This window comes from Ananas comosus, linkage group 1 (genome assembly GCF_001540865.1).
Source record: "Ananas comosus cultivar F153 linkage group 1, ASM154086v1, whole genome shotgun sequence".
Classification (NCBI taxonomy): domain Eukaryota; kingdom Viridiplantae; phylum Streptophyta; class Magnoliopsida; order Poales; family Bromeliaceae; genus Ananas; species Ananas comosus.
The window spans coordinates 22,689,845-22,715,166 of record NC_033621.1 but is presented as its reverse complement, the minus strand read 5'-3'; the positions used below and the strand labels follow the sequence as shown (position 1 = coordinate 22,715,166).

The following is a 25,322-nucleotide window of genomic DNA, read 5'->3' as shown; positions in this document are numbered from 1 at the left end:
TATAGACCGTTTTTGTTGTAGTGATGAAAAAGTTGTTTTAGAAAGTAAGTTAACAAAGTGCTATTAAACTTTAAGGGCCTATGCGAATGCACGAGCATCTTTTTTGGCATGGCTCTTCTATTCATTCAATAAGCATATCGTAGTTGGTTGATAGGATTTACGAAAAAAATTGCCTACAACTGTATATTATATTAATTAGTCAATGCAGTTTCTAAATTATTTTTTGTTAATTATTATAAATTACCTCGTAGGGCAAATGTATAGCCGCAGAAGAGGCAAAAGTAAAAAGGAGGTTGGAATCAGCAATGGCAGCAGTATATGAGCTAGATTATTATACGCGCAATAATTTCTTAATGACAAATATTCCGTGGTTAATTATTTCAAGGAAAATAATTAATAACATTGTTTTGCGTACGGAATATACTAAGCATCTTTTACGGCTATTAAAATAGAATGCACATTATGTAATAACTTGTTTCGATATCCAAATAAGTGAAAATATTCTTTGGGATTCTGTGTGAGTACATTTTCTATAAATATGACAAAGAGGATCAGAGAGTGCTAGAGCATAAGAGGAGGTAATTAACTTGGACTCAAGAATACTATTCTGTGGGAGAGGAGAGGAAATGGCTGATAATTCTGAACACACAAATGGCAGCAGAAATGAAGAAGAAGTTGGTGGAGAATGCTTGGCAGATTCAGGAACTGCTTCCGAAGCGCGGGGTTTACCGTCGACGAAGAAGCTAAACCGAATCGATTCGCTGCATTTAGAAGCTGGGAGAGTTCAACATGCCCAAAACCATGGTGCAAAGGTTAATTTGATCTCTCCTCTACTTGCTCCCCACATGCATGAGCATGTTCCATTGTCTTGCATTTCAAAAATAAGCAAAAAAATTAATATGTATATATATACATGTTTCATTGATACTATAGCAGAAAACATGCAAAGAACTTCCATGTAATATTTGAAACTTAGATAAAATGCAATGTTTCACTTATATTTTCACTGGATAACAATGAATAAAGAATTATGATATAATGATAGTACCAACATATCTATATAATGCATCAATTTTATCACCATATATCTGAAGCAGCAAATTCTACATCTTAATTAATAGGATACTTCATTTTAGTTATCTTAACTTGATATTTGTTCATCATAATTTGGATGTTTTATTTCATTTTATTGTAAAGCAGGTTGGTTGGGGAACAACACTACACTTAGCATTTCAGAGCATAGGAGTAGTTTATGGGGACATAGGGACCTCTCCCCTCTATGTGTACTCAAGCACATTCACAGAGGGAATCAAGGATAAAAATGACCTCTTGGGTGTTCTCTCTCTCATTATCTACACCCTAATTCTCCTTCCACTTACCAAGTATGTGTTCATTGTCCTAAGGGCTAATGATAATGGCAATGGTGAGTTGGTCTCTCTTTGATCATCTAATTAATTTCCACTAATATCATTTTTTCCCTCATACTATGGCCTTATTTAATTAATTTGGTACATGAAATGAAATAATATATATAAGATTATTACTCCAAATACAAGAGTTACTAGTCAGAGATATCATTTACATTAGGTCTAAAATATGGATCTATTAATCTTAAGAGACAAAAGTTCAAATGGTTCTGACGCATTTAACCGATACTAAAAATTATGAAATACAAAATATGATCAAATAATTTTTTTAAAAAAATCTTTTTTTTTCTCACACACGCATACATATATGTATATATATGTAGGAGGGACATTTGCACTCTACTCCTTGATATCTCGACACGCCAAAGTGAGCTTCATTCCGAATCAACAAGCTGAGGATGCAATGGTATCAAATTACAAGCTTGAAACCACATCAAGTAGAGTAAAGAGGGCTCAGTGGATTAAGGAGAAGCTCGAAAATAGCCGAGAAGCTAAACTCGCGCTTTTCCTCATCACCATTCTTGGCACTTCCATGGTGATTGGTGATGGTATTTTAACTCCATGCATTTCAGGTGAGTTTAATTCACACATTGCATTTAATTAAATTACAATTTAGAACTTGTAATAATAATAAAAAAAAGAAAATTCTAAATGGGTATATATTTTGTTTTGCAGTGCTTAGTGCAGTTAGTGGGATCAAAGAGTCAGCGAGTTCACTAACCGAAGGTAATTAATTCTTTTTATGGCATGATTATTGTTAAAAGTGGATTAATTTTATTATATAGAATTTTTCCAGGCATTTTAACAAGTAAAATAATTGCTTTTCCATACCGGTTAGCCTAGCTGATTTGAATTATGCACATATAGTAGTAGTTTGATCCTGTTAAAACAGAATAAATTTTATGGTACTTCACTTTGATCACCAAATGATAACAAGGTACATAGTTGCAAAACGAAGTTACAGATGTTAATATTTCGAATTATGAATATTTGATCATCAAATGATATGTTTAGTTTCAGCAATAGGTCAAACCCTGTACTTTAATGCTTTGGTTACATTACAAAACATGCATTGTGGATATAATTATTAACATACATGATATTTTTGTTTCGAGTAATAAGTGAAGTTTGTCAATTATTCCAGCACAAAAATTTCAAACACCTCGAAAATTTCAACTTCTTATGTAAAAGCACTGCTTAAGCTCGACGCTTACGATTTAAATGACCTTCATCTGCAGGAAAGATTGCTGGAATTTCTATAGTCATCCTGATCTTCCTCTTTGCTGTTCAGCGGTTCGGCACAGATAGAGTTGGTTACTCATTTGCTCCTATTATCCTGGTATGGTTCCTCTTAATCGGCGGTATCGGAACCTACAACATATTCAAGCATGATATTGGCATTCTGCGAGCATTCAATCCCAAATATATCGTCGATTACTTCAAAAGAAACGGAAAACAAGCATGGATCTCTCTCGGAGGCGTCGTCTTGTGCATCACAGGTAAAAATTATCTACAAAGATGTATATATATATATAACGCAATTTTTATTTGAGTTTACTAGGAAGAAACTTATGAAACAGGAACTGAAGCCATGTTTGCTGATCTAGGCCACTTCAATCTCAGAGCCATACAGGTATCTCAGTAAATTGTTTTCTCTCTTCTTCTTTTTTTCCTCCTTTTGCTTCTTATTATTCATTTCAGTTGTAAAAGTGATCTTTACTATTGAATTGCAGATCGGCTTCTCAGCTGTTTTGCTCCCTTCGGTATTACTAGCATATATAGGACAGGCTGCATATCTTACCAATTTCCCAGATAATGTCGGCGATACATTCTACAAATCGATTCCAGGTAAACACACAAAAAAGTATTAGTACTGAAAAGTTCCGACACAGTTCTCTACTCCGAAAAGCAGCAGTAGCTTATTCGAGCCCCTAATAGCAGAAATATATATTTGAATCTGAATCTTCTGCTTCTACTGCATTAAAAAGCTTTTGGTGGAAATCCTTGATACTAAATCATATCTTGGATTGCAGGTCCATTATACTGGCCAACCTTTGTAGTGGCTGTTGCAGCAGCTATCATCGCAAGCCAAGCGATGATATCAGGCGCTTTTGCAATCATATCTCAGTCCCAACTGCTAGGCTGCTTCCCGCGAATTCGCATAATGCACACTTCCGCCGAGTACGAAGGGCAAGTGTACATTCCGGAGCTGAACTACGCGTTGATGATCGTGTGCGTCGCGGTTACAGCCATTTTCAAAACGACAGATAAAATCGGCAATGCGTACGGTAACACAATCGCGCCTCAGAAATCAATCATCTTCCTTCGCATTCACGAGACGAAGTACGTCTGATTGATCTGTTCTATTGCAGGAATCGCTGTCGTGTCTGTTATGCATATTTCGACGCTGTTGGTGACTCTGGTGATGCTGATGATTTGGAAGTTAAGCATGTGGCGCGCCGCGCTTTTCTACGTAACTTTCGGCGGAACAGAACTCCTCTACATTTCTTCGGTGTTCTACAAATTTACGCAAGGTGGCTACCTACCGCTGAGCTTCTCCGCCGTTCTGATGTTCATCATGGGCACATGGCATTACGTTCACGTCCAGCGGTACAAATTCGAGCTCAAGAACAAAGTCTCGAGCGATTACGTCAGAGAATTGGCGCTCAGACGCGACTTAATAAGGCTACCGGGCATAGGATTCCTGTATTCAGAGCTGGTGCAAGGCATTCCGCCGATACTTCCTCACTTCATTGAGAAGATACCGTCGATACACTCGGTTTTAGTCCTCGTTTCGATCAAGTACTTGCCGATAAGCAGGGTGGAAATGAAAGAAAGGTTTCTGTTCAGACACGTCGAGCCGCGAGAGCACCGAATGTTCCAATGCGTGGTGCGGTACGGATACAACGATGCCGTCGAAGATACTCAAGAATTCGAGAAGTTACTGATTGAACACCTGAAGGTCTTCGTCTACGAAGAGTCCTTCTTTTCGCCAAATGGTCACGCAAATAACACGTATCGTGTCGACGAAGAGATAGAGTTCATTCGCAACGAGATGGCGAAGGGCGTCGTGTATCTGTTGGGGGAGACCGAGGTGGTGGCGGAAAACGATTCGAATTTCGTCAGGAAAGTTGTTATTGACTACATATACAACTTTTTGAGGAAAAACTTCAGGCAAGGAGGAAAGGTTATGTGCATCCCTCATAATAGCCTGCTAAGGGTTGGCATGACATATGAGATCTGAAGATCAAACTCTGGGTTCATTGTCTAATAAGTGTGACAAAATAGTACTTTGGATCATGTTTATTAGTTGTGGATAATGATGAAAATGTTAGAAAATAATTGTGCATCAACTGAAGAGGCAGTACAGTTACTTCTCTTTGGTTGTTTATTTGCAATTTGGTGGTATATGTAGCATGAGGGGCATTTACAAATCGTTACATTGAAACTTTTCTCTAATCAATTTACCATGTTGTTCAAATTATGTTTTTTTTTTTTTTCTTCTTTTGTTGTAATATGGTAATGCAATTACTTTCTCTTTAGTTGTTTATTTTCAATATTGAATCAATGTTTTTTAAAAAATAATAACAAATTGTTCACGTACTTTTATATATATATATAAGATGTTAAATTTTAATTAGATAATCATATTTTTATTTGAAATAACTATTATGAAGAAAAAAATTTTATAGATTGGCATGTGTAGCATATAAAACATTTTTTCCTCGTGGGTGAATCGATACGAAAATACCAATCACATGAAAAGAAACAAAATAAAATGCAATATAATGCAAAACAGAATAAAATGTAATATTATAAAATCTAAATATAAAATTGTACCCAATTCAAATTTTAAAAGTTTTCTTTCAAACCATAACATATTTGTTAGGCATCATTATTTTTTTTTAAAAAAAAATATCACTTTCATACAAAAGATGTCGAAGTAAAAGCTAAAATTGTTCGCATCCTTCCATCCATCCTTGAAAGTGCTTTCTTTTGCTTCTTTATTTTTAAAAAATTTATCTTCCACATGAAAAAGCCTCGTCCAAAGCAAACTAAATTATATAAAATTTATAATTTCAAAAAAAATTTGACAGTATTACTAAGGCTTAATTTGGTATTGAGATTTATCTAACGCTATTAAATAAAATGGAGTTGAGGAAAAAGTATATAAGGATATGCTTCTGCGTTCTCCGGTGAGACTGCAGAAAATATATATATATCGTAACTGACTCATCGCGATATGCGGAACGCAATATTACGTGCGGAAACAAATATGGTATTTTTCCATCGTCGTTTCTCACCGCACGTAACGCAATTTTCCCGCAATCCCAAACGAAACCTAAGTAAGGTCTTAATTTTTCACATGTTTGAACAAATTCAATTCTGTGTTGTTATTCATTATCATGATTAGAGATGCAAATAGAGTGAATCTAGATACAGTTTTCTTACGTTTTACCCTCAGCTACCGCTCCGCTCATAACGGGCTGCGGCGAGATCCTTTTTTGGATAGATCAAAAAAAGAGATTTTTTTCGCTCCATTTTCTCCACAGATCGGAACAAAGTTTTTGTTTTACATTTTTGATTCTCAACTCTTACGTACCGTTTTTTTCGAAATGGATCGAGAACGAGAACTTCACTAGCCCGAATCCATTTGCATCACTACTCACGGTGAACATTCTTTGAAAACTCCTATCTACATCACAACAACCAAAAAAAAGAAAAACAACAACAACAACACCACAACAAAATGACGCCACTTTGAACTCTCTTTTGTCATCTTATGTTATCACGTGGAAATATCTGATTTGGTTATAAATAAAAAAATTATGTAAAATAGAAGTGGGGAATTATGCCATTCCCTTATCACTTTGTAGAATTACTACTTGGGGGGATATATATATATATATATATATATATATATTTTAAGAGATAGATTGCGTGCTATCCGTTTCGTTTATTTTATTTATAAATAAACTTAACTAAAAATGTAAATCAATTAGAATTCGAATTTAAAATTTTAAAATAGCTTTTAATGGACTCGGTATATTTAAGCTCCGGATTGCACGAGAAAATATGATAGAAAGATTTTCGTGTAAATCATAACTTCTAGTAGATTTTATATACTTATATATATAAAAAAACAAAAGATCACACTAGTATCTTTTATATATGTCTAATTAAATGAGTTTATATGTTTTAAACTGTATTACATACTTTTATTTATTAAATAAAAAAATAATATAAAGAAAATGATAATCCATTANGCCCTTGCCCTCGTCCACGCACCCCCCACCTTCCTCGCCTCCAACCCCGCTAAGGCCGCGCCACGTTTTTTTTTTTTTTTTTTGCTTTTTTCTTTTCTTTTCTTCTCCGACTCTTCTCCACCGTCTCCGACGACGATGCCTCTCTCGTCCTTCTCGTCCTTCCCCGCCCTTCTCATCTCTCCCTCTCCCTCATTCTCTGCCGCCTTCGACGACGATGCATCTCCGCCGGCGCCGACGTCGACACCGTGGAGGTCACTGCAGCGCTACAGACTCGGAGCGGGGGTCCTTAGCGGTGTCGTCGCCGGCACCGTGGCTGTTGGCAGAGAAGGTGACAAAAAAAATTATAGAAAAAACAGAAAAAAAAATAAAGATAAAAAATTATATAAAAAGAAGGATGAACATCAAATTATATCGTTAACTGCAAAAAAAATTATAAGTTGCACTATTTAAGATGTAAACTGCAGCTTTAAGATGAAAACTACACTCTTTAAACGAAAATTACACTCTTTGAGAAATATTTACACTGTTTCTCTTCTTATTACACTCTTTCAGATGTAAACTGCATCCATTAAGATGAAAGTTACACTCTTTAAACAAAAGTTGCACTGTTTCTCCTCTTGTTGCACCATTTCTCCTCTTGTTACACTGTTTTTTATCTTAAATTGCACCCTTTTAAGAGATATTTATACTGTTCCTCCTCTTGTTGCAACATTTCTGTGTAAATAAGAGGAGAAATAGTGCAACAAGAGGAGAAACAGTGCAAGAAGAGAAGAAACTGCACTGTTTTAAGAGATATATATACTGTTTCTCCTCTTGTTGCACCATTTCTGTGTAAACAAGAGGAGAAATAGTGCAACAAGAGGAAAAACTGCACTGTTTTAAGAGATATATCTACTGTTTCTCCTCTTGTTGCACTGTTTCTCCTCTTGTTGCACCATTTCTGTGGAAATAAGAGGAGAAATAGTGCAACAATAAGGAGAAACAGTGCAACAAGAGGAGAAACAGTATAAATATCACTTAAAAGGATGCAGTTTAAGATAAAAAATAGTATAATTTTCGTTCAAAGAGTATAATTTTTATCTTAAAACAGCAGTTTACATCTTAAATAGTGCAACTTATAAATTTTTTTGTAATTAACGATATAATTTCATCTTCATCATTCTTTTTATATAATTTTTTATCTTTATTTTTTTTTTCTGTTTTTTCTATAATTTTTTTGTCACATTCTTTGCCAACAGCTACGGCGTCGGTGACGACGCCGCTAAGGACCCCCCGCTCCGAGACTGTAGCGCCGCAGTGACCTCTACGGTGTCGACGTCGGAGCCGGCGAAGATAAATCGTCGTCGGAGGCGGCAGAAAATGAGGGAGAGGGAGAGATGAGAAGGGCAGGGAAGGGCGAGAAGCGTCGTCGTCGGAGACGGTGGAGAAGAGTCGGAGAAGAAAAGAAAAGAAAAAAGCAAAAAAAAAAAAGTCGCGGCGCGGCCTTAACGGGGTCGGAGGCGAGGAAGGTGGGGGTGCATGGACGAGGGTGAGAGGCGAGACGGACCGTTTCTGCCTCCGCTCCGCCTCCGCTCTATCGGCGAGAAAAAAAAAAAGAACGAGAGAAACGAAGAAGAGAGAGAAAGAGGAAAGAGAAAAAGTAATAAAGGTATTTTGGTCAGTTTGCTGAAAAAGCGGACCGAATCTGCAAAAATGAAAAAGGTGGCCCGATTTTGCAAAAGCCCAAAATAAGTGAATTTTTTATGCAAATTGGCCAAGATAGTAATAATACTTATTAAATCTCCTACTATATATTCTTACTCTATTTCCAAAATGAAATTTTGATATAGGGCATGTTTGTAAAAGGGATAATTGCCTATATACGAAAATATCTAATTTATCATTATTTTTTTATTTTTAATATATTTCTCGTATATTCTTCTGTTATTCAAAAATACTTTTGGAGTTATCACCTGTTAAGTTATCTCAAATTAAATGTGAGTTAAATGGTCTATCAAAGTAAAAAAAAAATAAAGTATCTCTTTTATTCTTAACTTAAAAATAAATAAGAAAAATTGGTGACGGTAGAAGTGTATATTTGAAAATGTGAAAAATCTAATTACTTCTTTTGCCCCCGAATTAATTAAGACCAAATAAAAAAAAGTTGGTAATAGCAGAAGGTATATTTGAAAGAGTAAAATAGTAATTTTACAGAAATAACGGTTATTGCTAATAGTTCACTAACAAAATTTAACTCTAAAAATATATTTAAAATAACTTGCGGAGGTAAAAAAAAATATTTTAATATTAACTTTCTAAGAAAAATAAATCAGAAGGCAGAAACCTTTCCAAAAATATATAAACAATTGCCCATTTTGTAAAAAGTAGAGTTTAGCAACTAGGAAGGAAAATAGAGTTGGGAAAAAATCTTTTTCTATCTCACCAGCTCATGGTAAGAAGTAAGAAGAACTGGTGGTTGGTGCAGGCAATCCCAGAACAGCTCACACTTTAAATCAAAGCACATGCCTCCGTTACCTGCAGTGCACGCACAGCTCGCAACCTCCGACATGCATGTCAATAGTTGTAGGTGCAGCATTATTCCGAATTCATTTCTTGTTGACAATTGGAGCCACCAATTCGATCTGTAGTCTCTGTCCACCCACAGCTACTGGCGAAATAGATCAAATAAAAGATACAAACTGTAATGCTTAAAAATAAATTTCTCTCGTTTACATTGGAAACAAAAAAAAAAAAAAAAAAAAAAAACAGAGAGAGAACATACAAAACATAATGAATTATAATAAGGCCCCCTGTAATAATTCGCTTTTTCACTTTCCCCTCCTGACATTTAAAAACCTACACTTTGCCCCCTTGTAAAATGAAAAATATTCACAGGGGGTCACGGTGTGTAAAATGACCATTTTGCCCCTCGCCATTGTTGTCTTCTTCCTGAGCTTCCTCAGCCGCCCCTTCGATCCGCCGCTATTTCCATCTCAATCGGCCACGATTCCTCTCCAATTTCTTCTCCACCTGCTCCCCTTCTCCTCCTACACCGTCGTCGCCCATCGATTTCGGCGACAGTAGGAAGGATACTAAGATGGGTGTTGATGGAGAGGTAGGCAGGGACAACGAGGGCGAAGGCGAGGTGGCGGAGGAGGACGAAAGGGATGTGGGCGAGGGCGAAACAGTGGAGGACGACGAGGCGGCGAGGCGGCGAGCCGGAGGGAGCGAAGCATCAGAGAAGAGACAGAGGGGTATTTTCGGTATAAAAAAATATTTTTTAACAGAACCTCTAACGGAACCCTAACGGTAGGGGTGAAGTGCACATTTTTCATTTTACAAGGGGGCAAAGTGTAGGTTTTTAAATGTCAGGGGAGAAAGTGAAAAAGCGGGTTATTACAGGAGAATTTTCTGTAATTTAGCCTTATAATAATCCACCTTCTACATAACTTGACATAGGCTTAATTATCTTAGAAGATTATATAGACTATAAATTCTATCTGTATTATTCATCATATTGATCTGATATGAAACAAGTATTAACACATTTATTCGTGTGCATGATAAATCAGACAATATGTAGTGATGGAAGAGATGATAATAATAATAATGAAAATGCCATCTATCAGGAGAAGTCAGCTTAATTGACAGATTATGAAAAAGAAAAAAAAAAGTCTTATTAGAGACCGGGCAGAATGGTGTTTATTTTAACATTTTAACATCTGTAATAAAAAATATATAGTTCAGAAATAATCTTAACACGGTGCGGCGCGGCGCGGCGGTGCTAATGCGACTTCTTCTTCTTCTTCCTCCTCTTGATCCCTGCAAAGGGTCCGCCGCCGCCGCCGCCGCTGCTGCTGCCGCATCTCCGCCTCCTCTCCTTCGACTCTCTTATCGTCTCCAGCTTCGGTCGCCACGCTGCGGCCGCGGAGCGGCTCCTCACAAGCTGCCTATAATCCTTCTCCAGCTCCTCCGTCGTACAAACCCTACCACCACCACCACCACCACCACCACCACCATTGATCCCCGACTCCTCCTGCGGCTTACCTTCGTCGCCGCAGCAAACCCTAACGGCGCCGTCAAAGAACCCGTCCGAAACCCTAACCCGGATCTCCCCGGACTCGGTCTTCTCCACGTCGAAGGGGCGCGCGAACGGCGCGCCCGCGGATCGCTTGGGGGTGGAGGGGAAGGACGCGGCGAGGGAGAGGAAGGAGAGGTTGGAGCGGAAGAAGTGGGCGGGGAGGAGCACGTAGGACGCCCCGGCGGCGAGGCGGTCGCCGGGGCCGAGCGCCGGGACGCGCCGCCCCACCACGAACGCGTCGGAGCGGCACAAGAGATGCCCCCCGTCGCCGTCGCCGGAGGAGGAGGAGGCCTCCGCCGACGCCGATGCCGATGCGGAGGCCGAGACCTCGGCGGCGGCGACGGGGCGGGAGTAGACGCGGACGCGGCCGTCGGGGAAGAGGACGCGGGACGGGGGAGGGGATGGGGGCGGGGAATCGGCGGCGGCGCCGTAGACGGAGGCGGAGGGGCGGCGGCAGGTGGCGGCGCCGGCGGGGAAGTGGAAGCACCAGGGGATCATCTGCAGGGTAAGCGACTTGAGCCCCATTCTCTTCCCCCTCTTCCTCTTCCTCTTCTATATATGCAGCGATCAATTACTCTTTGTGTTATTATACACAAATCTCTTCTCCTACTGCTATAATCCCTAGAGACTCATTATAGAGAACGTATAGAGAGAAAAAGAGAGAGAGAGAGAGAGAGAGAGGAGAGATTAGAGAGTAGTTTAGAGGAAGAGTTTGGGGAGTGACTGATAATAATTAAGGTCTGTGAATACAGAGAGAGAGAAAGAGAGATTAAAGAGTGGTTCAGAGGAAGAGTCTGGAGAGTGACTGATAATAGTTAAGGTTTGTGCTTAAAAGAAAGAGAGAAAGTTTTCTTTTTTTTTTTTTATTGGGGGAGAGAGAAAGGCGGCATATAATTCATTTTATTTATTTATTTTTAAAATAAATTTAGTTAAAAATATAAATTAATTAAGATTCAAACTTACAACTTTAGATACTAATTATCAAATTATTNCCACCACCACCACCACCACCACCACCACCACCATTGATCCCCGACTCCTCCTGCGGCTTACCTTCGTCGCCGCAGCAAACCCTAACGGCGCCGTCAAAGAACCCGTCCGAAACCCTAACCCGGATCTCCCCGGACTCGGTCTTCTCCACGTCGAAGGGGCGCGCGAACGGCGCGCCCGCGGGTCGCTTGGGGGTGGAGGGGAAGGACGCGGCGAGGGAGAGGAAGGAGAGGTTGGAGCGGAAGAAGTGGGCGGGGAGGAGCACGTAGGACGCCCCGGCGGCGAGGCGGTCGCCGGGGCCGAGCGCCGGGACGCGCCGCCCCACCACGAACGCGTCGGAGCGGCATAAGAGATGCCCCCCTCCGCCGTCGCCGTCGCCGTCGCCGTCGCCGTCGCCGGAGGAGGAGGAGGCCTCCGCCGACGCCGATGCCGATGCGGAGGCCGAGACCTCCGCGGCGGCGACGGGGCGGGAGTAGACGCGGACGCGGCCGTCGGGGAAGAGGACGCGGGACGGGGGAGGGGATGGGGGCGGGGAATCGGCGGCGGCGCCGTAGACGAAGGCGGAGGGGCGGCGGCAGGTGGCGGCGCCGGCGGGGAAGTGGAAGCACCAGGGGATCATCTGCAGGGTAAGCGACTTGAGCCCCATTCTCTTCCCCCTCTTCCTCTTCCTCTTCTATATATGCAGCGATCAATTACTCTTTGTGTTATTATACACAAATCTCTTCTTCTACTGCTATAATCCCTAGAGACTCATTAGAGAACGTATAGAGAGAGAGAGAGAGAGAGAGAGAGAGAGAGGGAGGAGAGTAGTTTAGAGGAAGAGTTTGGGGAGTGACTGATAATAATTAAGGTTTGTGAATACAGAGAGAGAGAGAAAGAGAGATTAAAGAGTGGTTCAGAGGAAGAGTCTGGAGAGTGACTGATAATAGTTAAGGTTTGTGCTTAAAAGAAAGAGAGAAAGTTTTTTTTTTTTTTTTTATTGGGGGAGAGAGAAAGGCAGCATATAATTCATTTTATTTATTTATTTTTAAAATAAATTTAGTTAAAAATATAAATTAATTAAGATTCGAACTTTAGATACTAATTATCAAATTATTTGTCCCTTATGTTAGAAACAGTCGGTAAGAGAAAGAAATAGTTGGTTTGTAAGATTTTTTTTTTTTTTTTTGGGGGTGAGGAGTAAATGCAATGGGTGCTTCGTAATTATACCTAAAATATTATTAATAAGTCAGTTTTTCTGTATAGTAATTATTGATTAGTGTTTTGAGGAATAATCTTATATCAACCATGTTTTACTTGTTTGCAGAATACTTGAATTACAAGTCAAGGTGGAACCAAATTCCCAAATGCGCTTAAGTATTCTACATTTAGATAGAATGTTGTGGCATAATTTTACTCATCTGCATTGATATAAATCACTGGTTAGTCCCGTAACGGCATTGCATGTTAGTTGGGTCAACTCAAGGATGGTTTGATAATTTTAATTAGAAAAACTAATAAAATTCGTCCACCAAATTATATTAATGTAGTGCCCAAAAATGTAATTATACACTTAGGGACTGTTCGGTTCAAAGTTTTGTAATATTTAAAATGGTAAATTTGATACTAACTTATCAGCCACTTGGGTTAAAAAATTATTAAGAATTAATATAGTCTTATTAATGAATTATTAATTAATTATTATTATCAAGTATGAAAATAAAAATACTTTAATATAATTCATAACAATCTTGTACTCATCAGTAATAATTTGAATATCTTTTCTAATAAAGTATTATAAAAATATCACAAACTATAAACTAAACTAAACGGGCTGTGAGGGAAAACCTTTTTTAGTACCCAAAATAATTACTCATTTGGAATGCATAGAATTCCTTTTTTATTTATCATTTTTTTTTAAAAAGAGGGAGTTGAGATTTATAAATGAACCCTATCTTAACTGTAGATCTCTTGGGATCATGGGAGTGGTTTGAATACAGCTCTTTTCCTCTTTGAATAATCTCACCAAAGTGATTAGGAGCTGAGCAATTTTTGCAATGCTTAGGAGTTTGACCGTTTGACCGGAATCTCTTCACACCTACCCATCCTGCTGATGTGTCAGCCCATGATCCGTTCATCAATTTTTTATGCATAGGAGGATCACAGTACTGAAGCTGTTTGGAGTACTCACATGTTTTTTTTTTTTAAGAAAAAAGTTCAATAATTTCTTGTTGCAGCTGGGATGCAAACGGATACGGGTTGGTGGAGCTTTTACCTGATCCATTCCTAATTGAACTGTAAATGTGAGGACAAAACGAATTCAGAACCGTAAATATGACCATTTTTATAATGCTAATTATATTCGGGGCTAGAGATGGTGAAAAAAATTGATCCATCTCAAATCCATCCCGCTAAGCCTTGGTCCGAATCTATTCTGAATCTGCTCGGCTAAATACTGCTCCTAATCTACTCTGAATTAATATGTCAATTATAGAATAATTTTTATTATTTTAGAATTTTTTTGAGTTTTAAATGTTTCGTACTCCTAACGTTGATGTAATATAAAAAATTATTATTTTAGTGATAATTTTATTACTTTAAATTTTATTTTAATTAATATAATAAAAACTTAAGTATATTTAATTTAAATTAGAATAAAAAAATTGGCGCATAGATTCGGACTGCCAGTGGGTGGCTCATTTTTATGCAGAGTAGGTCATGGGACAAAATAAAAAATTTTGGGTGAACTTCAAATTGCCCTCCTATATTTTAGTTCATTTTTATTTTGTCATCCAGTGGTTCAAAAAATTTTACTTTACCGCACTATAAAGCTCATTTTCACTTTGACACCTTATAGTTAAAAAAAAAAATTTAAACTTTATTTTCTATAATTTAGCACATCTTTACTTTGTCATCATATAATTTTTTAGAAATTTTTAACTTCACCAGCCTATTTCATATAAAAAAAAATTGATAAAATAAAAATTAAACTAACAAAGTAAAATTTTTTAAACCACATAATGGCAAATTGAAAATGAGCTAAACCACATACCCAAACTATGAAGACTTTCATATTGGAACTCCCACTTTCCAGGAGAAACTAAAAGCCAATTGCTAAAATATTCACTCATTGATTATCAACACTTACTAACAACTTCAGCTTCCTCAAAATAAAAATAAAAATTTTTTTTTAAAAAAAAACAACTTCAGCTTCCTGGAGCACAACCGTTGTTCCAGAAACCTACATGAAAACAAATTATCATGTCTACCGTGATATAGTAGTGTCTTCTCAGAAGTAAATTGTTTTAGTGAAGCTGTTTAGAAAAGCACCCGTACGTTATTCAGTCAAATCTTTTTCAATAACTCTCTTTTCTAAAAAAAGACTCATACTTCATTATAGCCCCAAAATGACTCTGCCTCACACTAATTTGCAGATGGCACCAATCCTGTCAATCCATCCTGAAATTAACAACAGAAATGCAGAGAGAGTATTGCTAGCTCAGCTGAGGTTAGCAGGCAATGGTGCGCTGATGACTCCGTGATTCTTCGCATACTCTCATAAGTCATAATCATAATAGTACATCTCAATGTGGAAAGAGAATATGAATCTCAATAGCTCCATAGAAGATAAAGCATGGCACAGTTGTTCGGATTCTTGCAAAAGTAGAAAATAACAGAGCTGCAAAATCAAAGATTTGTAATCTAGGATGAACAGATCCAAAATACCATACAGCTAGTCATAACAATGCCGTAATAGCTTGTTTTTCAGCTTCTGCATGCATTAAATTCTGACCGAGCTATGCCAAATCAAAGAAAGGCTTATCCTCGCTTGAAAAAAAAAATTGTAACTTCAAGCTTCAGTTCACAGATTAACGAAGAATAGCTAATTAAATTATAGCTATTCAAGCGTTTAGGGTAGCTTTATGAACCATAACCTCCTTGTGTATTTGGTGGCAGCTCTTCTCGACGAGGTCGAGAAGCTTCTCCAGGTTCGTCGCCCAGGAGTTGAGCACTTCGTTACTGTCTTTTGCTGTTTGAAAGCAGGCGACTCCCATGGGCCTGTCGACTTTTGCTACCAATGATTTTGAGACCACCATGTCGGATAAGTGCTTCTCCGCTTCCTGAAATGCAGAGAGAGGAGATTCAGGGCTTCTAAAGATAAAGCCTACAACAAATTTGAAATGGCCGCCTATACTTCTGAAAGTTTTGGTTTCAGTACCAAACCTGTTCGTCAGTTTTGTCTTCAGTACCATACAATCATGTGGTTCAGAATAATGGTAATTCAATTGAGATCATAGTTAGTTAATTCGGATTCGGCAAAAATTCGGTACGGGTATAATTCGGATAAAATTCGTTTTCTAATTTTTAAATTCGTTGAAAAATACGGCTGAAAAATGGATTCGCCAATTATTCGGATACGTGATTTATACGGATATTATACGTTCACTAATTAAAAATTCGGGATCAAAAATTCGGTTATTAAATTAAATTATCTTTTCTCGCAAGACTTATGCAATTAGCATAAATACTCATATTTTTAAAAAATATATAAGAATAAAGAGCTACAAGATTAAGCTAATTAAGTAAAAAAATAGTAAATTATATTATGCTCAAAATAAATAAATAATCAAGCAAATAAGAGATTAAGATAGTCCATAAGAGACTAAACATTTTTGATTGAGTGAATTTTTTTTTATTTAGGGGAGACTGGAGAGGAGGGCAAACATTTAGAAAAGGGGTTTTTTTTTTTCGGGCGAGATTTAGAATTTTTTTCTTTTTTTCTATTTGGGCGAGCTCGAAGGCCCACAAACGCGAGCGACCTGCGAGGCCCGCGACCCACGAGCCCGGGCGTGAGCTCGCGCGCGAGAGCAGGCATGCGCGTGAGGCTGCCAGGCTGGTGCCAGCGCGCTAGAGCGGGCATGCACGCGAGAGCGGGCGTGGGCCCGGCCGCGGGCCCGGGCGGCCGGGCCCACGCCCAAGGGCCGTTTTTTTGGCCGAATTATTCGCGAATCGCGAATAATTCGCGAATAATTATTTTTCCTCAAAAATTCGCGATTTTTTCCGAATTTTTTGAAAAAATACGGATACGGCCGTTTAATTCGTTTTCTCAAAAATTCGCGAATAATTCGCGAATAATTCGCGAATTAACTAACTAGGATTGAGATACCAAATTCTCTACTATTATTAAACATTGGAAAGAAGCCGAAAAATGAAGGGAAAGAAGCAAACCTCTAAACTGAGGCACAATAGATCAGCAAGCCTCTTTAAGGTAATCCTTGAATAGTACCTCGAAACCACCAAGATATTCTGGAAAAATATAGAATTTGAATTAGTGAAAAGAGAAAGATCCAAATGCAGAAAGAGAGAAATAAAATAACAAGCACCAGTGAGTATACATGTTCAATGATCCTCAATTTCAAATCTTCTGCTGCCTTCGTACCCAAAGACCCCCCAAGCAAATTCTTCTCGTTCTCAAACTCATCCTTGTACGTTTCCCAAAGACTTGTCCACTGAATCACCTCCATGGTAACCAGCTGCTTTAACAGTAGACTGAGAAAGGTCGGTCGACAAGAGGATTAGCAAGAGTATTTAAATATATCAGATTAACCAATATCAGATTCATAAAGAGGTAGAATATATATACACTAATCCAGTAAAATCTTCTATACACAAAATATGAATTTCCATACATGCCCTTCACTTAATTATCGCAGATGTTTACAGTTGCACATTACAAAAATGAACATTTTCAAAAAAGCCTCTCTAATAAAAAATCAGTCCCCCCCGCACCCCAAAGAAACAAAGGAAAAAAAAAAAGCAATTGAATGACTCCCTTAAGGCGTGTTTATGAAAATTTGGCTTTTACATTCACATATATCTAAATAAATGATTTTGCAAGTGATACATAGGTAAAAGTCCCTTTCATAATGAAAGGTGCTTCTTTTTTTTTTTGAGAAAAGAAAGGTTCATTTTAAATGTTGATTTAAAAAGTACTTACCGGAAATTAGGGATTTCCGAAAGATTTTTATCTTCCAAAGTAGCATTCAGAAGGCTTGATTGCATTGGGTCATGTGGTGACAGCACTAGATACCAGCAGATCTTTCTGAGCACCTAAAGAACAAGAGCAATTAATTACCTCAGTAAAATCATGCAACACCTCTGAAAATACAGCAGAAAAAATCGATCTAAGAGAATTACTGGTATCCAGTGTGCTGGGTCAGCTTTCACGGATGGAATATCATATATTGCCTTGTAACACCGGCAGATCTCCAGGTAATCATTGTTATGATAATGATAGCTACAAAAAAGCAAATACAAATAATAGTTAATTATTTATTATGACACCAACTACGGCAGGAATAGCAAATAGCAGCTTCATAAAGACAATTAGATGCCGAAAACAACAACTGAAATCGAAGAGCTTAAAGAACATTCAACATGAAACAAACTTGTTGCAGAACCTAGAAAAACAAGAAGCATCCACGGCAAGGGCAAGGCAAATCATCCGACTCATTCAAACACACTAAATGAAGCTAAGCACTGAACTGGAGGGTTTTGGAACTATTAAAGCCTTAATTTTACTGTTTTCAAAATAAAAATGAAAAATGTTACTTGTTTAGGTCCGGGGATTTGTCTTTTGTCAAAAGATCGGATAAATATGTAGAAAATTCATAAGATCATATGAATTAGTTACAAGACTAAGAGAGATTTGAGTATTATTATGTGCTGCAGTGTCAATCTAAGAAGCACTGGCAGGAATCGAGCTACAAGAGGACCAAAAAGTCCAAACTATATTAAAAAAAAAAAAAAAAAAACTGACGAATGACATGCCCAGAAGACAGGGAAAGAGGTCTTAGAATATGCTGTGAATGAAGGCATTGTTCCACATAACATGTGGTTATGTTATTCTCACAACAACTTGGAACATGACCTCAGTAGTTCAGCTGCAGATCATAAAATTTTAATAAATTTAAGCCAACTCCAAATGATAAAGATCAAACCTTTTCAGCCGATTAAGTTACAAGCATCAACATACCGAATCAGTAGTTCATAGTAGATGCGCTTCAACTCTAACAGAGAAGGTATGTCTGCCGGCGCCTCTTCAACAACATTATCACCTTCTTTTGGCTTTTTCTTTTCTTTGGAAGAATCTGCATCAAAAACCCTCGGGCTAATTTTTCTAGACAAAATCTGTGCTCGGACATAGTCTTGGCGATCTAAGCACAAACGAACCTGCAAACAATTCAATTATGTGAAAGCACTTAAGAGATAAATTAGCCTTCGAGAATGATTAATACTTGATTTTACTGGTGTCAAAAAAGAAAAGAAAAAAAAGAGCATGATAGCATACTTGTTCCAGAATAAAAGCTATCTTCTCGGTTTTTGCCATTGCTCCAAAAGTTTCCACCTGATGAGCTAAGTTGTCAATAAAAAGGACTAGAAAACCATATTGCTCACAAGTACGATTACAAGGACCAACTAGAAATGAGATCGAAAATAACAATGAAAGTACCGATAAAGCCTAAGAATCATAACTTACAGCAATTTCTTGCATCAAATCAGCAGCCTCGGCAATGAGTCCCTGTTCTTCCTTAATCTTTGCAAGTTTTCTGATCAGACGTGCCCTCTCTATCTCAACATATATCTGCAAACAAACTCATAAGCACATGTTTTTCAAGCACTAGTAGAAGCACCTAGATATATCTCCAAGCACGACATCTACCAATTTGATGGTGCTTACCTTCCCAGCAGAGACACTGTTCAGTGTTTTTATCAGTTCGATGCGTGTTTCCAAATCAGGTGTCTCATCAATGTACTGCATTGCTTTCTGTACCATAGCAGTTACTGCCTGTATACACAAACCAATTTAATATAATGCTCATGCGGACGAGATAAGTTTCAGAAGGAAAAAAAAAGGATAGTAGGCCATAACTTGCCTATCATAAACAGACGGCAATCAAAGCAGCCGGCCAAGTGAAGCAATTAATACAGGTATTAAAGAAATATCACAGAAAACTAATCACATGAATACCAATTGGAATAGTGTTCCGCTAAGCAGCAAAAGGTCTGAATAATGCAAAGACAAACAAAATGCCCAAACACTAAATGCTATCAATAGAGATACACTCTCCAAGTCCGCTACATCCCAACTTAAATATAACACAAAGATCTAATTCAATACAATACGGAAAGCATTCTACCTGCTTAAGTTGGCCCCTTCTCTTCGACAGAAGAACAATTTGATCATTCAAGGTCTTCCAAGCACGCGCATTGTAACAAAGCTCCAAAATGTCAATAACTGCTTTCTTAGTTCCCGCAACATCTCCGGCCAGCCTCATTTGCTTCTCCACATTCAGAAGAGACTCTATTGCCGCATCAAGATTCTCCTCCTGCAGTCAACAACTCCAATGTCAATACTCTACTTGACAAAGATGCACATAACCAGAAATCACTAGTCCTGTTATGGTACAAAACATAGATAACACTGAAGTGCTACTACACAATGCAAGGATTGCCATAATTTACAAAAATAATAGGTAAAAATGTACTGAGACCACCCCAACTACAGGCCATCAAAATAGACGCTCACCCCCACCAACCAAAAAAATAAAACTTACAATTGCTTCATTTTTTAGCTTCCCCGTTAATTATATTGGAAGATTTAGTAAATTTATTGATAAATTACAGCTGGAGCTTTTAAATTTAATAAAATCACCATTATATTCAACAAAACCCCCACATATAGACGATGTTTCAACCAAGGGTACCCAAATACTCCTCAACACATGCCTTAGAACGATTTCTTCGCAAACAAGCAAAGTTCCCATTCGAAATTTACTAATTACATCAATGAATCCATATCAAATCACAAGATCTAGTGCAGTCGACATGAATGAGAGCAGAAACCTAGGTTTAGAGAAGATCCAAGAGAAAGAGAATCGGAGAAGATAATCAGAGAGAGAGAGAGAGAGAGAGAGAGAGAGAGAGAGAGAGAGAGGAGCTCACCATGGTGGGAAATCGCAGGGAGAGGAGAGGAAACCCTAGACGAGGGTACAAAGGAGGCTGCGGAGGAGGAGCGCTCCGGTGGTGGTGAGTGAGGGCAAGTGCGCAACGACGCCGCTCTCTCGATCGGATCGAATATATATTATTTCCGACCCGTATTCGGCCCAACTTCGTTTTGTTCTCAGTTCGCACCTTTCATTTTGCTTGCTCAGCAATTCTCTCTCTACGCCTACAAAAAAAAAAAATGAAAAATCTCACACTAATTTTTTATATATTTTTAGGAAAACTTCAAATACTCTTCCGGTGGTTTCGCACTTTCTCACTTTAATACCCTATAGTTTAAAGTGTGTCGAGTTAGTATTCTGCGGTTTAAAGTGTATCAAGATAGTACCATGCGGTTTCGCACCTTCTCACTTTAATACCCTGTGGTTTAAAATGTATCGAGTTAGTACTCTGTGGTTTCATTTTTGTATCAAGTTAGGACCCTATGGTTTTATTTTTTCTTTTTATTATCCATTTCGGGGTTTTTTTTTCTAAAGGGTACAAAAATGAATATACGATAAACCTAGGTATGGTATTTGAAGGTTTTTTGTATATAATTTAACGAAATATTAAACCATAAGGTATGCAAGTAAGAAAGTGCGAAACCACAGAGTACTAACTTGATACATTTTAAACCACAGGGTCCCAAATATTTTTTTGCATAAAAATTTTAGATAATATCAATCTCTTCATTTTAGTTCTTTCTCAAATAAACTCTTTCGTTGACATTTTTCGTTAATTTTAACGACGGTATATTAAGATACTATATTTTTAGGTTCATTTAAGTTTCTTTAAGCGCACCTTCAACTTTCTAAATATAAGAGAAATCATGTAAAAATATTCACGTGCTAGAATTTAAATTTTTTTCAAATCAAATAATCCTGCCACGTTATTGCTGTTAACACTTTCATCAAAAACTAATAAAAATTTTAAATTATTATACCTATTTGACATAAGAGTAGAAACATGATTTACATTAATTTAAATTTTTATGCAGGAATTATTTGAGACACAATGTAAAGTGCAAAAGGATTTTATAGTTAAGCTTTTTTTCTTATTAAAATTTCAAAAAGGCCGTAACAACTCAGTTGCTTGTGTATTTAAAATTTACATTTTATTTTAATAGCATATTTCTTACTAAGTAATGTTATGTTTACACATTTTTATTTTTTTCAAAAATTAAGTATAACTAGTGCAGTGACCCGCGCGATGCGGCGGATAGATATTAGTATAGTCAATTATATATGCTTATTCTTCTCCTTCTAAAATATTATTGTATCATGACATATTTTATTTTTTCTTCAAAATAAATTTTGATTAGTTGTAAATAAGGTGAAGAATGTCTTGTAGAATTACCTAGAAAATAAGATGATAGAAAAAAATAACAAAATTAACTAAAAATGCATAACAAAACTAACTAAAGAAGTAAAACTCTAATATATGTAGAATAAATCTTTTAGAGCATATATTTAGAAATAAAAATATTTGAAAAAATATAATTTATTTTCCTTAGTTGTAACTATGATTCCAAATATAATTTATAAAGAGAAATGTATTCGTATTATAATTAAAGTAAATTAGAAATAATACTTGAGCTCAGATAGTTTGATTTTCATCGGTGACTGTGGATGGATTGTAGTAAATATTAGAATTACCATTAGACTATCAAACTTGCTTTATTATAAATAAAATGAGTTACCCTATTCTAATAAAATAATTGAAACATCTAATAATACTTATTATTATTTTATTCGCTATGATATTAGGCATAGTAAAAAGAATATGTTATATAAAGATGCAACGTTATCTAAATTATTCAATGATCAGTAAGAATTTCGAGCCACTATTTTCTTCTTTTTTTAAAAGAAATGACTTAGCATTAAGTTTGTGATTAAAATTTATACATGCATATCTACGCCCATAAATACATTCATCTTATCTGAATGTCGTATGCATTCACAGAAAGAGAACTATATTTTGGAATAAATAAAATCTTAAACTACTGAGAGAATTTTCAATTTCACTTTTGCAATCGATCATTCAATAGCATGAAAGCTTTAGATGAAGATATACTCTTGATATCCAAGGCACAGAATATGCATCTTTTCCTGCACTAAGGAAAGTCAATTTACTATTGCTTTCTTTCAACTCAGACAGTAGTTACCAACTCCTCTAGACAAAATTATAAGAGAAAAATATCAAAGGCACGAAATATGCATAATGTGTGAGTGCTCCAGTAGATGCTACCAATCAAGCATTCTATAGTATTAAAAATTAAGTCGACAGTAAATGTGCACATACACTGCATCCAGTGCAAATGGTAGTACGATCAAAAAGCCATCAAGAAGGACGTTGCTACTCCCTTCCACGCCTTCCAACGTTGTATCTACTGCTGCAAAAAAAAAAATCCATACTATTTTTACGTCTATCAAAAACTGACCATTAAAGTCTACACCTAGTACAATCAAAAAGCCATCAAGAAGGATGCTGCTACTCCCTTCCACGCCCTCCAACGCTGTATCTACTGCTGCAAAAAAAAAATCCATACTATTTTTACATTTATCAAAAACTGACCTTTAAAGTCTACGCCTATTTCTATATACTGCTGTATAATCTATCTATTATTTGGTGGTAGTCTAGACTGCTAGAAATTATCGAGAGGAAAGAAAGAAATAATCATTTTACTAACTATATACAGTGACTTTCACAAACACACAAAGTAAATATAAAGAAAACTACATATATAAATGACTATATTTCTACATCATAGGAATTATGAGTTATGTATGTAGTATCACATCTAATCAAAATAGACATCTAATCCAAAAAAAGTATAATCAAATATAATCAAAATAGACAAATATAGGCTTAATATTGTTAATATCACATAGCAAGTTAAGTTCATTTAATAAAGTTGACGATGTTGTTCATATTGTTGGCATTACTGTTTCAGCCAAGATTGATGCTTATTTTGTTAAATATGGCAAAAAAACAATAGTAAATAGAAATCACATGTAAAAATAGTTTAATATATCTTAATATATTTTTTTAAAATATATATAATTATATATAAATAGATATTTATATGTAAATAGAAAAATCAAAAAATTGAATTAATTTGAAAGAAAAGTAAGCCATGCTATTTTTGTTAAAAAAAAATTAACTGGAGGAGGATGAAGAAGTGTCTTTTCCATCTTTAAAGGCACCAATTGGAGGTCACAAAAGAACCAAATTTTAGAAATTTTACATGCACAATTATGCAAAATATTGTGAAAAATATTGTGAAAAGCAGTAATACCTCAGCTGTATGATAAGAGCCAAATTCTTCGACTCCATAGCAAATTCAAAGTCAGCCCATAATTCGTCCAACGTTTTCTCATGTTCCGACATCCCAACTTATACAGCATCTTCATCTCCAAAAGAAAATGCCAGAGGGGGCAACTGTTCATCACAAAAGTTCTGTTTGAAAGGAGAAGGATCCTTATCAGGAAGAACTGAATCTTCTAGAGGCTCCTTCTTGTCATTCACTGTGTTACCTTTCATTCTCCCCTTTTCATCCTCCTCGTTGGATGAAAGCAAGCCCATCTCAAACTCCAAGACGAAATCATTCACATCCGAACAGAAGGGGTCAACACTGATACTCAGAGGAGCTTCCCTATTATTTTTCGCACTGCTTCCTGGGACCTTCTTCTTGATGAAAATCGAAGAACTCTCTACATTAGTTCCATGATCGGGCTCACCATTAACATCTTCTTTCTCATCCTCCTCCTCCTTCTCTTCCTCTTCTTCTTCTTCCTCCTTCTCATCTCCTTCTTGCCCTGAATCATCAGAGACATCTTTAAAATAAGAAGTGTAGGATAACCTTTTCTGTTTTCCCATACGAGACCGAGTTCTGCTTGCATCGCAGGAAGCCACCAATACTCTCTTTGCTCCTCCAACCTTCCCTTGGTCGTTTCCGCCACTGCCGTTACCACCACTGCCAACATCATCACTGGCACAATCGTCATTGTTGTTGTCGTCGCAATCTTTGTCATCTTTGTCATCGGCATCATTATTATCATCAACATCAACATCCTCGTCCGGCATTTCCTTTTCTAGATGGGAATCAGAAATTCCTTGAGCTTCCCCTGCTCTCCTCTCGTTTTCTTCTTCTTCATGATTGAGAACATCAATAACCTTCACCTCCTTCATAACCTCATCAGCATCATTACGATTCTGAGACATCTCAAATCCCAAATCTCCGATTGGAGAATCATCTTCCTCGCAATTTTCCCTCCCTCGCTCCTCGTCCTCATCATCCTCATCGAGGATGATAAGCTGCTTCGGCAGCACAAACGAAACGACCTCACTTGCCGGACAAACCCTAATCCCGCTTCCACCATCTCCTCCTCCTCCGCCCCGACACTTTTTCCTCCCTCGCTCCTCCTCCTCTTCTTCTTTTTATTTGTTTATTTGCGAAGTAAATAAACAAATAAAAATGTAAAGAAAAAATAGCACGATATAACCACATTTAATTGATTAAAAACGTAAAATATACATTAAAACACAGCATGA

At 37.2% G+C, this 25,322-nt stretch overlaps 3 protein-coding genes across 3 annotated transcripts; 1 reads left to right on the top strand and 2 right to left on the bottom strand.

Moving 5' to 3' along the window:
• Positions 627–4,671, top strand: LOC109725114 (potassium transporter 5-like). The gene is made up of 9 exons (XM_020254225.1): positions 627–812; positions 1,201–1,423; positions 1,751–1,999; positions 2,103–2,153; positions 2,666–2,926; positions 3,008–3,060; positions 3,161–3,275; positions 3,461–3,715; positions 3,800–4,671. The coding sequence occupies exons 1-9, from the start codon at positions 627–629 to the stop codon at positions 4,669–4,671; spliced, it is 2,265 nt and encodes a 754-aa protein (XP_020109814.1).
• On the bottom strand, positions 15,314–20,890 carry LOC109718110 (26S proteasome non-ATPase regulatory subunit 12 homolog A-like). The gene is made up of 11 exons (XM_020244133.1): positions 20,730–20,890; positions 19,925–20,113; positions 19,465–19,572; positions 19,264–19,368; positions 19,075–19,131; positions 18,760–18,956; positions 17,922–18,021; positions 17,722–17,834; positions 17,120–17,273; positions 16,953–17,030; positions 15,314–15,844 (listed from the first exon to the last, which is right to left on the bottom strand). Exons 1-11 carry the CDS (start codon positions 20,730–20,732, stop codon positions 15,626–15,628), a joined length of 1,323 nt encoding a protein of 440 aa, XP_020099722.1. The 5' UTR covers positions 20,733–20,890; the 3' UTR covers positions 15,314–15,625.
• On the bottom strand, positions 24,139–25,173 carry LOC109718118 (serine/threonine-protein kinase rio2-like). Its single transcript, XM_020244144.1, has 2 exons — positions 24,305–25,173; positions 24,139–24,227 (listed from the first exon to the last, which is right to left on the bottom strand). Exons 1-2 carry the CDS (start codon positions 24,990–24,992, stop codon positions 24,217–24,219), a joined length of 699 nt encoding a protein of 232 aa, XP_020099733.1. The 5' UTR covers positions 24,993–25,173; the 3' UTR covers positions 24,139–24,216.